The sequence below is a fragment of the Eumetopias jubatus genome, unplaced genomic scaffold (genome assembly GCF_037043125.1).
Source record: "Eumetopias jubatus isolate StellerSeaLion01/CBP00866 unplaced genomic scaffold, mEumJub1_p1.0 scaffold_6, whole genome shotgun sequence".
NCBI classification, from domain to species: Eukaryota; Metazoa; Chordata; class Mammalia; order Carnivora; family Otariidae; genus Eumetopias; species Eumetopias jubatus.
In genome coordinates, this window is record NW_028274812.1 from 119,943,837 (window position 1) to 119,956,845 (window position 13,009).

General features: G+C 55.3%; 2 protein-coding genes across 7 annotated transcripts; one reads left to right on the top strand and one right to left on the bottom strand.

The window, feature by feature from the left end:
* Window positions 1-45: 45 nt before the first annotated feature.
* On the bottom strand, window positions 46-8,921 carry PPT2 (palmitoyl-protein thioesterase 2). Of its 6 annotated transcripts, none has more exons than XM_088024070.1 (10): window positions 8,827-8,921; window positions 8,475-8,565; window positions 6,147-6,340; window positions 5,740-5,912; window positions 5,183-5,278; window positions 4,986-5,093; window positions 4,161-4,244; window positions 3,957-4,041; window positions 1,032-1,086; window positions 46-850 (listed from the first exon to the last, which is right to left on the bottom strand). In XM_088024070.1, the coding sequence occupies exons 2-10, from the start codon at window positions 8,493-8,495 to the stop codon at window positions 707-709; spliced, it is 960 nt and encodes a 319-aa protein (XP_087880196.1). In that variant the 5' UTR covers window positions 8,496-8,565; window positions 8,827-8,921; the 3' UTR covers window positions 46-706. The 6 variants fall into 6 exon arrangements, with proteins under 6 accessions (XP_087880196.1, XP_027976338.1, XP_027976336.1 ...); XM_028120537.2 differs by having other exon boundaries at window positions 5,740-5,893; window positions 8,827-8,920; XM_028120535.2 differs by lacking the exon at window positions 8,827-8,921 and having other exon boundaries at window positions 8,475-8,783.
* On the top strand, window positions 8,843-12,631 carry PRRT1 (proline rich transmembrane protein 1; the record flags this gene model as incomplete). The annotated part of the gene is given in 6 exon segments (XM_088023769.1): window positions 8,843-8,956; window positions 8,959-9,073; window positions 9,076-9,129; window positions 10,048-10,586; window positions 11,214-11,399; window positions 11,544-12,631. Coding segments are annotated over 6 exon segments (1,185 nt in total), but the record flags the coding sequence as incomplete, so codon positions are not given.
* Window positions 12,632-13,009: the final 378 nt, after the last annotated feature.

Consider the following 13,009-nt stretch of genomic DNA (forward strand, 5'->3'; position numbering starts at 1 on the left):
TTGGGGAGCCAGGTCCCCCTCACCTGGAAATGAGCCAAGCCACACTGAAGAAATGGAACTTTATTTCCATTAATACAGGGTTAACACCCATTCAATGGTAGCTAAAAGAGGGGCTGGGGCCTCAAAGAAACTAGGCTCCCAGGGGGTACCCCAACACTGAACATAGGGACTGGGGGGATCCCCAAACCTGAGATGGGCCTCACAGGCCATAGATAATCCCCAACACTGACATTTCAAGAACGGAACTGTCCCCATAGGGGAGCCTCAGAACCCCACTCTCATGGGTAGTCCTTCCTGGGAGTTGGGAGGGCTGAGGAAAAGGGAACATGGGGAGAACAGAAGCTAAAAATGACCTGAGTGGCCTGGAAGGAGACCCCCGCAGCGGGCAGGGGCCGGGTTCTCCTCCGGTACAGCCCGAGACCGAGGAGCAGCAGAGTACCGCAAGTTCAAAACCTGGTTTCTCTCTTCCCAGCCTCGGCCTTGGGAGGGTGAGAGAGCACGGAGCAAACCCCAGACATGAGGTGTGGGAGACCAGGATGCGTCATTCACAGAGGAGAAGAGGAAGGGATCCTGGGAGCCCCAGTTGGTGCGGGCAGTGTGGGAGCAATGGGGTGGTCACAGGCACACCGGAGCCTGACATCTGCTTTCCAAGGCCACCGCTTGGTCTCTGGGCTGGGGAGTTCCTGGGGGATCCCTGAGGACATCCTCAGGAGAGCCAGGGTTCAATGCAGGCCTCATAAAGGGTACGGTTGGAGTGCCAGGCCGTGTGGGAGATCCCAGCCATCGGACACCTCACAATGGCTCCCCGGGCCAAGAGAGTCTTCAACCCGAAAGAATCCCGCAGATAAACCTTCAGGGTGGGCGAAGGGTCACAGGAGACAGACAGACGGAGAAACAAAATGAGTTCCTGCTGGTGTCCCAGGTCCCCTCCCGACAGGGTGAACCCTTCCGCTCTCAAGGGTCGGCGGCAAGGAGGGCTACAGAGGTGGGGCAGTGCATGAAGAAAGGGGAAGGAATCCCAGGGGGCTCACCGGTTGCTCCTCCATCTCCAAGACCGTCTCATTTGCGTCATAGAAACCGAAGAAGCTACAAAGAGATTGAGGGTGGGCAGGGGAGGAGGTTATCAGGAGAGGTGGAGAAAATCAAGGTAGGCTAGGGGACTTCAGGAACTCATGGCAGCAAGGAAGACACTCAAAATGGGGATCCTGTACCTCATGAGGTGATACAGAGGCTACAGCATGGCTTCTACAGAGTCCCATCAAAAATGCATAACCTGAATCTACTCGTGAGGCAACAGCCGACAAACCCCAACTGAGGGACATTCTACAAAATGGCTGGTTCATACACCTCAAAAATTTCAATGTCAGAGACAAAGACTGAGGAAGTATTCCAGAAAAAAAAACAAAGACTAAAAAGACAGGACAAGTAATTGGGACTCATGATCCCAGGTTGGATCTTGCAGTGGATCTTTTTTTCCCCCTATGGGGACAACTGGAAAATATTTGAATCAGGTCTATAGAGTAGCCTATCCATGTTAAGTCCTGACTTTCATCACTGTACTGTGGCTATGTAAGAAATGTCCTATACACAGGAAACAGTCACTGACATACCGAAGTTTCAGGGATAAAGAGACCTCATGTCTACAACCTACTCTCAAACGGTTCACAAACACACCTAGACCCCGTGTGTATGCTTACAGAGAATGGATGAGGGCATAAACATGGTAAAATGTTAACATTCAGAAAGTCTAGGTGGAGAACACGTAAGATTGTTTTTGCAGTACTTTGGCAACTTATCAAGTATGAAATTATTCCAAAGTAAAAAGGTCTTAAATTTTTCAAAAGTACTATTTAATGACATGGGCCATGAGTGGGCACTGGCCATGAAGAACAAACATTACTGGGTAAGGGTGTAGGAGAGCAGCAGGGGCACACAGACCTGGATTTGAACTCCAGCTCTGCCGCACACTCCCAACTGTGTGTGGCCGAGCATCTTACTTACTCTCTTTGTCCTATCTAAAAATACTTCTTTGCAGAGAGGAAGTGAAGCCCCATGGTTAAGTTAGATAGCCTGACTTCACCAGTCACTGGCTCTATGAGGACTAAATAAGGTTTATTTGAAAAGTACTTAGAAGAGTGCCTTGGCATACAAAAGGTGCTATATTACTATCTTCAGAGGGTTGTGGAGGTAAAATGAGATAGAATAAATCCCATCCATGGGCGTCCATGACTCCTTCATTAAAAACCCTCCAAAGCCTTCCCATCTCACTCAAAATAAAAAGTCAAGGGCTATGGCTGCCAAGAGCTGGGGGGGAAGCAGGGATGGGGAGTTAATGTTTATTTTTTTAAGATTTTATTTATTTGTCAGAGAGAGAGAGAGAGCACAAGCAGGGGGAACAGCAGAGGGAGAGGGAGAAGCAGACTTCCCACTGAGCAGGGAGCCCAATGCAGAACTTAATCCCAGGACCCTGGGATCATGACCCGAGCCGAAGGCAGACGCTTAACCGTCTGAGTCACCCAGGCGCCCCAAGTTAATGTTTAATGGCTATGGAGTTTCAGTTTGGGAAGAAAAAAAAAGTTCTAGAGATGGATGATGGTGACAGTTACACAAGAATGTCAATGTGCTGAATGCCACTGAAGTGTACACTTAAAATGGTAAATTTTATGTTGTTTATTTTAGGGGGGAAAAATCAAGGGCCTGACTGCCCTACAAAGGCTACACATCATTGGCTCCCTGCTACCCATTTCATCTCATCTCCCACCCTCTCCCCAGCTCCCTGCACTCTAGCCACACTGGCTTCCTTATTCCTCACACCTGCCCCAGGACCTTTGTGGATGCTATTCCTTTCTCTGAGTCGTTTTTCCCCCCAGATTGTTGCACAGCTCCTTCCTTCACTTAAGTTTCTACTCAAATGGCAACTCTTCCAGGACTTGTCTGGCCACCGTCTGACAAAGGCTCCAGTCATCTTCCAATCCCTTCCCCTGCCTTCTCTTACCACCATCTGACATGTATGTTTACATTTATTATCTGTCTCCTGCACTACTAGATCATAAGCTACGTAAGAGCAGGGACTTCTCTTTCATTTACCGCTGCATCCCAATGGCCCAGAAAAGTGCCTGGACATACATACAGTGCTCAGTAAATACTTGTTGAGGACTAAAGTAGCTTAGGTGACATTTCAGATCACTCATGATGATCTGCAACAGAGGCCCACACATAGCACAATGGAGCCATGGATTTTCCTGAGGAACAGGATGGAAAGGACAGGGCTGGAGGCTATTACGGAAGCCCAGGTACGTAAAAGAGTTGGTAAGAAACATAAAATGGCATGGAACTATACACACACATCCTACAATGAGAATTTCCTGGTTTTGATATTGTGCTGTAGTTACATAGGATGCACTCATGGGGGGAACCGGATGAAGGATACATACCCAGGACCTCTCTAAACTATCTCTGCGGGAGCCTGGGTGGCTCAGTCATTAAGCGTCTGCCTTCGGCTCAGGTCATGATCCCAGGGTCCTGGGATCGAGCCCTGCATCGGGCTCCCTGCTCAGCGGGAAGCCTGCTTCTCCCTCTCCCACTCCCCCGCTTGTGTTCCCTCTCTCACTGTCTCTCTGTCAAATAAATAAATGAACACTTTAAAAAAATAAAATAAAAAAATAAACTATCTTTGCAACTTCCTGTGAATTTGTAATTATCTGAAAGTTAAAAGCTTTAACAAAGCAAGGGTTTAGGGATGGAGAGGAAGCAGAGTCTGCAGGCCTTAGTGACTGGCTGGATACAAGGAGTTGAGGGATGACTCCCACGTTTTGGTCTTGAGTGACAGGATCCGTGGAGGGTGGGGCATGAACTGGACAGGGGGAGGTACAGGCCAGTTTCAGGCCTGAGATGAAAATTGTGGGGGGCTGGGGGATGTCCTTAGCCCATCTTCAGGCCACACAGTCCCTTATTACCTAGACTGCCAGGGGGTAATAACACCATCATCAGGGCCCCCAATCAGCACCAGACGGCCCACACGAAGAAAGTTCTTCCTCCATGCTGAAGAGTGGGAAGAAAAGAGCTTGAGTCAGTCACAGGGGTCGGGCCAGGCTGGAGAGGGAAACATAGGGGGTCAGAGAGGCAGAAAATGGGACCCAGGTAGGAGCCTAGGGTCTCACCTGTGGCGTTGGGATGATCTCTTTCACCATTGATCAGGGCCAGGAAGCTGCTGGCATTCAGGTACAAGTCATCATGGTGGGGGTCTAGGTACAAACAACAGTTAGAAAGAGAGTCAGAGGGGCACCTAGGTGGCTCAGTTGTTAAGCGTCTGCCTTCGGCTCAGGTCATGATCCCAGGGTCCTGGGATCGAGCCCCACATTGGGCTCCCTGCTCTGCGGGAAGCCTGCTTCTCCCTCTCCCACTCCCCCTGCTTGTGTTCCCTCTCTCGCTGTGTCTCTCTCTGTCAAATAAATAAATAAAATCTTTAAAAAAAAAAAAAGAGAGAGAGAAGCAGGGCAAAGAGGCAAGACCAGAGGCTGGAAGGCCAATCAGGGGACTACAATAATAGACAAGGTGAATACTAATATAACAGTAACAACAATAATAATTGTAAACACTACAGCAAACACCTTTACCCAGCACCTATGATGCCACGTACTGTTCAAAGTACATTAAGTTCGTTAATGTATTTAATCTTTGCAACCCCCTATAGGGTAGATACTATATTATTATTTTACAGGTAAGGAAAACAGTCACAACCAAATATTTACTATCTGGCCCTTTAAAGAAAAAGTTTGCTGACCCCTGCCCCAGACTACACTCTGAAGTAATAAGGTAATACACATAAAGTGTTCTGAACAGTCCCTATTCACATAGTACGTGCTCAATACATGTAAATAACTATCTTCAGCATCACCGCTGTTGGTTATGGTACAGGGAAGCAGCAGGCCCCACCCCTAGGGTGCCCCCTCCATGCAGACCCCAGTTTGGCATCCCCTATTCACCGTGCCAGTAGTTGCAGATGGAGAATTCCTGGCCCCAAGGGCTATAGCAGATCCGGTAGAGGTTAGACCTCATGGAGGTAGGGAAGAGCCACTTCAAATAGTCCGTATCTGGCAAGAGAACAGCAGTGTCCAGTGGCCCCAAACCTCTGTGTCCCCAAACCTCGGGGCCCCCTATAGAGCCCACCATCCCCACTCACCTCCATACTGTCCCATTTGTGGAGAGGAGAGAGAGATGAAAGAATCCACATTGTGCTCATCCATGACGGAGAGCAGTGCCCGGCACACCAGGCCCCCTGGAAACAGAATGCCACATTAGGCTGAGACTCAGGCACAGCTAGGCCAACAGCCTCCCCACTCGCCCCCCCCCCCAACAAGTCCGTAAGGAGACTGAGGCCCAGAGAAAGCAGGCACACCCTGGGGCAAAAGGTTACACGTCATGTAAGTGACAGAGCCGGAATTAGATTCTGGGTCTTCTGACTCTTAACTGTAGGGTGCTTTTTACTGTCCCATTATCCCTTATGTCCAAGAACCATGGGTAATGGCAAAAGGGAGCAGTAGTTGGGGAAGCCTCCCTCCCACTGGGGACACAGAGCGATAAGACCCAGGTGCTGAGGGAAGTCAGAAAAGTAGGTCTCAGGTACTAGGGCTCTGGCTGGAACATCGGGGTTCAGAAAACGGGACACTAGGAAGTGTCCCTCAGATAAGGATCAAGCCTCAGATAGGGCTTAGAAGTTGGGAAGGGGAGGGCGCCTACCCTGCGAGTAGCAGATGAGATGCACCCCTTCGGGGGCCTTTGCCATGATGGGGGCCACAGCCTCTCCGAACCCTTGCACCTGTTCCCACAAGGGTCGCAAGCTCTCTCTCCCATCGAAGAGATCGAGCACTGTCACCACAGTCCCAGGGTGTGTCTGTGGGAAGGGGGCAATGCTGCAACAGGGGATGGACTATGAATCCCCTCCACACCCCCCCCCGGCCAGCGTCCACATGCCTACTGCGCCCTGCTAGAACCCGGCAACTCATCCCTCGACTCTCCCAACGCCGGCACCAGCTCCTCAAGGAACAGAGCAGGCCCAGAAGGGCAGCTTTCAGTTCCCCATTCTCCTTCCCCCCCGTCACTACAGACGCCTCCAACGCCCCACAACCGGGTTTCCCCTGCCAGACCTCGTTGATGTATTCCAGCAGGTGGCGGAAGCTGTATGAGCTGTCAAAGAGCCCGTGGACCACGATGACCGGTTTGTAGGAAGCGCGATGGGGCGCGGGGGCCGCGGGCAGCAGCCGCGGCTGCAGGAACGGCAACAGGAGCAGGATCCCCGCCGGGGAGAGCCGCAGCCCCCTGAGGCCCAGCATGCTCCCGCCTGAGAAGGGGGCGATGAGGGCCTGTGAGACAGATGGCAACACGCTCTCCCCTCGGAGCAGACGCCCGGCATTCGACACCTCCCGCCCGTGCTCACACTAGGTCCAGGTCACAAAATAGCCCGCTTTGAACTTACTTCAGGGCTGCAGAGAAACACACCCCCCTACACGTCGACGCACGGACACGCACCCGAAACCCCGCCCCCAACTCAGCGGGGACTCAGTCCCTAGGCCCAGGATCTTCCTAATGCATCATCCCAGCCATGCACGACCCTGGGTTTTGCAAGAAAAGACCCCTGAGCAGCAGCGCAGGCTCCTGGAGAATGCAAGCTCCCACCTGGCCTAGGTCCGTGAGCCTGGCTCCGCCTGCTAGTTACTTCTCCCTAGATTGGAACCCGCGGGGGGGAGGGGAAGGGTGTAAGGAGAGCGCGCGCAGGGGAATGACGGATGGGAGAGGGGAGGCTGCTAGGGGGTCGCGCTTCGCCGTCACGTCCGGGGCTTTCCCTGGCAACCGTGCCCGCGTCCCCTGTAACGCAGGCCGGGACCGGAGGGGCAATGGAACATTCCACTGCCTTCCGGGAGCGGGGGAGGAAGCAGGCAGAGCGATCCATTTAGGCCCGCGGGGAGAGGAAGAAGCGGCAAACATATCCTGGGAATCGAGAGGCCAGTCCAGGCCTTGCTGCACCAGCGACCCGAGGGTCCGATTTCCTGGCCGTGATTCGCCCCAATTCCCCCAATTCAGGCGTCCAGCTCCGCTGCGGAACATGAAGTTCTCTTTCCCCCAGGGTGGGGGGTGGGGGGGAGGGCGCTGGGGAATAGACCGGGGAAAAGCAGCCCTCCGCATTTCGTCCTACGCCGGATCAGGGCTGAAGCCAGCCCAGGCGGACCCCACCCTACCCCTACCCGCCCGCCGGCCGGCCCCAGGTCAGCGTCTTACAACTCTTCATTATGAAGTGCGTGTAGTGCCCTTGTGTCCAGGGACGCGAAGAGTCCTCGAGGCCCCTCGAGCTAAAAGTGCAGCCTGGCCCAGTTTCTCCTGGCCTACTCTACTCCGCGCCCGGTATACGACCCACCTCCAAGGGGCGGAGGGCCCCCGGGGCAGCGCTGACTCACGCTCGCGTGGTTTCCACCCGTCTTTCAACTTGAGGGACCCCCACAATCTGCCCTTAGCTGGGAGCTCCTGTGGGCGGCTTCCGACGCAGACCCTCGCACCGTGTCCAGACCCCCGAGCTCCAGGCGCCCGGCACCTCCGCCTGTGACCCCTTCCCGATACCTGGGTGGGCTTTTACTTAGCATTTAAAGGCGCTTCCCTTGAGGAAAAAGGTTTTCGAAGCTTGTCTGAATCCCTCCCTCTATTCACAAGGTCTTTGCAGGTCTAAAGTCTCAATAAAACCGATTTGTGCCCCGGGGTGTGTGATGTGAGGGTGGGGTGGCGGTAGGGGGTCAGGAGCGCACCCGAACGCCTTGGAAACTAGAACGACCAGTTTGGGGCCGTGACCTAAATGTCTGGAGCCTGGGACTGGTCCAGGCGAGGGCCTCAGCTCTGTAGGCTCCGCTTGGACGCGGAGGGGAAGGACACAGCCCGGGAGGGCGACTGCCTCAGGCGGGGGATGGGGAGGACTAATCTGAAGCTGGAGGCCGGGGACTGTGTTTTTGCAAAAAGCCCAACTCCTGTAAGTCTCAGTAGACTGCCTACCTTCACCTTCCTTCCCTATATAAGCGCTCCCAAGATACGACGAACAAATAAAGGACCGGAATTACAGCTGTGCTCCGACCCCCCCCCCCACCACTACCACACACTCCTGTCGATTCAGGAGGTGGCCTCGCGTCTTGGCAGGGGTGGTGGGTGGGTGGGTTGGATTTTAAAAAATAGATCTGAACACTGACGCGCCCAGGAACTCTAAGAAGCCCAATTATCAAAGGGGGAAAGGGAGACCAAGCACATATTCCCAAAACAGAGTTGCCAGAAATGAGCTGATCCATCCCCTCCTTCTCCCAAAGTGCTCAGCTCCTTCACCCTGGAGGAAAAGGTATCTCCGTATCCCCCAAGCTTCCTCTCTGTCCTCCCACCCCCACTGCCCCAGCCACAGGCCCAACTCCCGCTGAACCACTATAAACCCAAGCCCCCCACTTTACCTGCAGTTCACCCCAGGCCATAACCCTGGGAACTCTTCAAGCCATCGCAGGTCTCAGCTCTGCAGTTCTCCCTCATACACAGTTATCTTTCCTAAAGTGGGGGAAAGTAGAGCTAAGGATTTGGAAGAAGATCCTGAGAACTTTCAGGGACTCTGAGGGAAGCTGAGGAGGGGGGCCCCTGACTAGGGTGAACCAGATCCGGTGGGGACTGGGGTACTGAATCCACTGAACACCTGCTCACTTCCTCCCACGATATAATCACTACAGCCAGTCTTAGAGGGGAAGACTCTAGAGAATTCTCCCTCCCTCCTTCCCTCCCTTGGTCCCACCCGCCCTTCCTGGTCTTACTTGCCTCCCTGTTTCCATGACAACTCCAAGGGAGCCCAAACTGGGGGCTTGAATGCCCGGGTGAGAGGAGGAGAGACGGAGTGAGGGTACCTCGGAAACTCTCCCCCTCCCTCTCCTCGGTCCCTTTAAGCTCCCCCCCCTCCCTGCTCTCCCTCCGCCCCCCGCCGCTGTCTTCATCTCTCCATCTCTGTGCTGCTGCCGGCTGCGCAATCTGCACACCGAGACTCCGACGCCAGCCAGGGACCCCGACTCCTGCTACAGGGACCCTGTCCCAGCGAGACCACAGGCATGTCATCGGAAAAGTCAGGTAAAAAAACAACAACAAAACCTGCCCTTTCCACCATCTCCAGACTCTTCCCCCCATCCTTGGCCCCAACCCCCTCCCTCCCTTACCCCTGGGGGGGGGGGGGGTTTGATTCTGTTTCACTCCCCTTCTGTCCAGCTCTCAACCCCCCATCCCCCTTCTCTTTCTATATCCCTCCCTTCTCTTCCTTTCCTCCTTCCAATCTCAGCCCTCATCCCCTTGCCAGCAACACGGAAAGGGGACAGGTTGAAAGGGTGAGGGAAGTACAGAGTGGCCTAGCATCAGCCAGGTACTGCAGGGATAGCATCATTGGGAGTGACAGATGGACAGATGACACTGGCTTGCATGGAGACATCCAGTGGAGATATATAAAGATATGATCAGATGGAGGTTGTCAGGGGAGTGAAATCCAGAAGACCCTTCTTTATCTGCCCCAAAAGAGGAACTGACTGGGATTCCCAGAGAGGCTAGGGCACCCCGCCCCAGGACAAGAAGGCAGAGTGGAATATGTCATCGCACATGTGTTTATACAACTGTTGACTTGAGCAAATGTTAACACAGTGTTGCATGTCTACACATGTGCACACACAGGACTAGCTCAGATGGGCAAGCCCAAGGCAGCCGTAGCTTGGGTGGCCAGTGAAAGCTAGGTATGGGCACATTGCTGTAGATGGAGAAGAGTGGAGGAGAGTTGCGACCTCAAAACTAGATTGAAAAAAAGAAGGGGGGGGACAGATGGCCTAGATACAACCCCTTTCCTGCCCCAAGACCAAGAGATGGCTTCTCACCCGTCTCCTCTGTCTCTCCCATTATCTTTCTCCATCCCTGGCCCTCTGTGTCTCCCCTTTACCCCCTTCCTTATCTCTTCTCTGCCTGTCTTGTCTCTGTCCCCATACCCTCTCCTCCGCTCACCACCCCCAGGCCTCTCAGACTCAGTCCCCCACACCTCTCCACCACCCTATAATGCCCCCCAGCCCCCGGCCGAACCCCCCGCCCCTCCCCCACAGGCAGCCCCTTCCTCTCACCACCACCACCACCACCACTACCACCAGTCCGGGACCGCCACCCTCCCGCGCTTAGGGGCAGGCGGCCTGGCTTCTTCCGCGGCCACTGCTCAGCGCGGTCCCTCATCTTCCGCCACTCTGCCGCGGCCACCACACCACGCCCCGCCCGGCCCGGCCGCCGGGGCGCCCCCACCCGGCTGCGCTACCTTGCCCCGCATGCCACCCGACCCTTACCTGCAGGAGACTCGCTTCGAGGGCCCACTGCCCCCGCCGCCGCCAGCCGCCGCCGCGCCGCCCCCGCCAGCGCCCTCTCATACTGCCCAGGCTCCGGGCTTCGTGGTGCCCACGCACACGGGGGCGGTAGGCACGCTGCCACTGGGGGGCTATGTAGCCCCCGGCTACCCCTTACAGCTGCAGCCTTGCACTGCCTACGTGCCGGTCTACCCGGTGGGCACGGTGAGTACAGGGTGGACAGGGTCCCGGGAGGAAGGGCTGGAGACACACTGGGGGCTGGTGGGATAGAGAAACAGGGCCACGGGACCGGGCAGGTTCCTAGGACAAGGCCTAGGGAGAGGAGGGACTGAGGAAAGGCTTGGGAATGTGTGTGTGTGGTGGGGTGAGGGGGAGGATCTGGCGGTCAGTTGGGATCAGAGATCAGGGTCTGAGAAGGGGAACGGAGCACAGAAGTCCAGAGGACGTTTGAAAGAAGGAAAAGATTGAGGGGGAGAAGAAATGAAATCTGGGGACCAAGGAGGAGAAAGGAGAAGAAACCTGGAACTGACTGAGTAGGGAAGGCAGATACTTGGGGAGAAGAAACAAGGCCTGAAGTGAGCCGGGGCTGCACTGATGGGGCCATACCTTCCGGGGAGGGAGTGTGGAGACCGCTAAGAATACAGGGTAATGACAGCAACCAAGAGAAGAGAGGGACCTACGCCGAATTCATGGGTGTCCTGGAAGGGTAGTGGATAAGTTCCTTTGAGAAGCAAAGTGCAAGAATGGTGCCTTAAAAACCACTCTGCCAGACGCAGAACGTTGGTGGGCTAAGAGAGGATGGGAATGACGTTCTGTCCTCTCCCTGCACAGCCCTATACAGGCGGGACCCCGGGGGGAACAGGAGTAACCTCCACGCTCCCCCCGCCGCCCCAGGGCCCAGGGTTGGCCCTGCTGGAGCCGAGGCGCCCGCCGCACGACTACATGCCCATCGCGGTGCTGACCACCATCTGCTGCTTCTGGCCGACGGGCATCATCGCCATCTTCAAGGCCGTGCAGGTGCAAAGGGGGAGTCGAGGGCGGCGTTTGGGAAGGGCGGCCTCACTCGGTTTTTCCTGTTCTAAGGGAGTGCTGGATGTTCGGGGGAAGCATCTCAGAGGGCGCAGCAGCTCTGATCCTCTTGCTTCCGCCCTTCCCCCGCAGGTGCGCACGGCCTTGGCCCGCGGAGACATGGTGTCTGCCGAGATCGCTTCACGCGAGGCCCGGAACTTCTCCTTCATCTCCCTGGCGGTGGGTATCGCAGCCATGGTGCTCTGTACTATCCTCACCGTAGTCATCATCATTGCCGCGCAGCACCACGAGAACTACTGGGACCCGTAACGACTCGCCCGGCCCGGCCCCACCCCGCGCCCCTCAACCTCCCAAGCGCGTTCTGCAGCCACGCCGCGGATCCAGTGGGTGCCCCGCACACCTGCCTCTGGGGCCACCAAATTTCGATACATCCTAAACTCGGCCTCCACGGAACTTCTCGCCTTGCGGGCACGCTCCGAATCCAGTTCCTCAGGAACCCCGAAAAAACCCCCACCCCCAGAAATACCACTTCCCAGGATCCCCGCCAAATGCCCGGCCCTCAGTCACTCCAGTCCCCCGCCGCCTCTAAATGCAGCGCCCCCAGCCGAGCTCCTTCGGTCTCCGCTCCCCAGCCGGAGACTGGTCCCCAAAGCCCCGCCTCCTCTTTAGGCTCCGCCCCGGCTCCGACAAAACCCCGCCTCCAGGTCGGCAGGCTCCGCCTTCTTTTTGTCCCCGCGGGGTGATTCAGTCCAGTGATTGGGTTGTGGCCATAAGGCTTCTCCCCACACTGACAGACTCCTCCCCTTCTCCTGGCGCAGGGACCTAGCCCCGGGGTAGCCACGCCCCCACGCTCTCTCATCTTTTCGTAGTACAGTTTTGTCTCTTCCACCCCGGTCTCTTCCTATTTTCTTGCTAATCCCAGAACCTCTACTTTTGGTATTTTTGGAATGAGATTTGGGAGGTTCCCAGTTTAGGACCTTTAACCCTGGGATGACGAAAGCCCCCGTTCTCTGTAAATATTCCCTTCCACCTATCCCAACCAGTGGGCAGCTGGGCAGAAGGTAACCCAGGGTACGGACCTCCCAGCGTCGGGAGGAGCCAGCCTGCTCCCCGCTCCCCTCGGCAGTCCCCACCTTGTTCTGATTTGTGTGTGAGTGTGTGTGTGAATTTCTGAAAGAATATTAAAGAGACTAAGTGGATTTATCACCCGCAATTCCAAAGACTGCAGCCTTGCAAAGACCCTCCTCTTTTGTTTGCCCCTTTTACCTCCCCTTAGCTTCCCTTCCAAGGGAAAGAGATAAAGAAAACTGACAGAGACAAAAGTGGGAGGAGCAGATCTCCAAGACACCAGAAAGACAGACACAACCCTGGGGGCTGGGGGCAGGGGCAGGGATCTCCTTAGGAATTCCACCAGGGAGATCTGGTATGAGGTCCATTCTTGATGGGGATTTCTTTCCCTAGTACACATTCCCACTTCCTACTAGACTGGGCTTAGGGCTGTGAAGAGAGAGCATTTACAGTTAGACCCAATATCTATCCCCAGAACTCCAGGAAATCAGGAGAAAAGGACAGACTGTTCTGAGGAAGTTGGTCAGGGA

What these genes read in the sequence shown, in the direction of transcription:
- PPT2 (XM_028120534.2), bottom strand. Translation starts at nt 6,412, where the DNA reads ATGCCGGGCGTCTGCTCCGAGGGGAGAGCGTGTTGCCATCTGTCTCAC. An exon ending in TGCTGGAATACATCAACGAG is followed by an intron (nt 5,913 to 6,146) that starts GTCTGGCAGGGG and finishes CCCCTGTTGCAG; the next exon opens with CATTGCCCCCTTCCCACAGA. An exon ending in ACAAATGGGACAGTATGGAG is followed by an intron (nt 5,094 to 5,182) that starts GTGAGTGGGGAT and finishes TTCTCTTGCCAG; the next exon opens with ATACGGACTATTTGAAGTGG.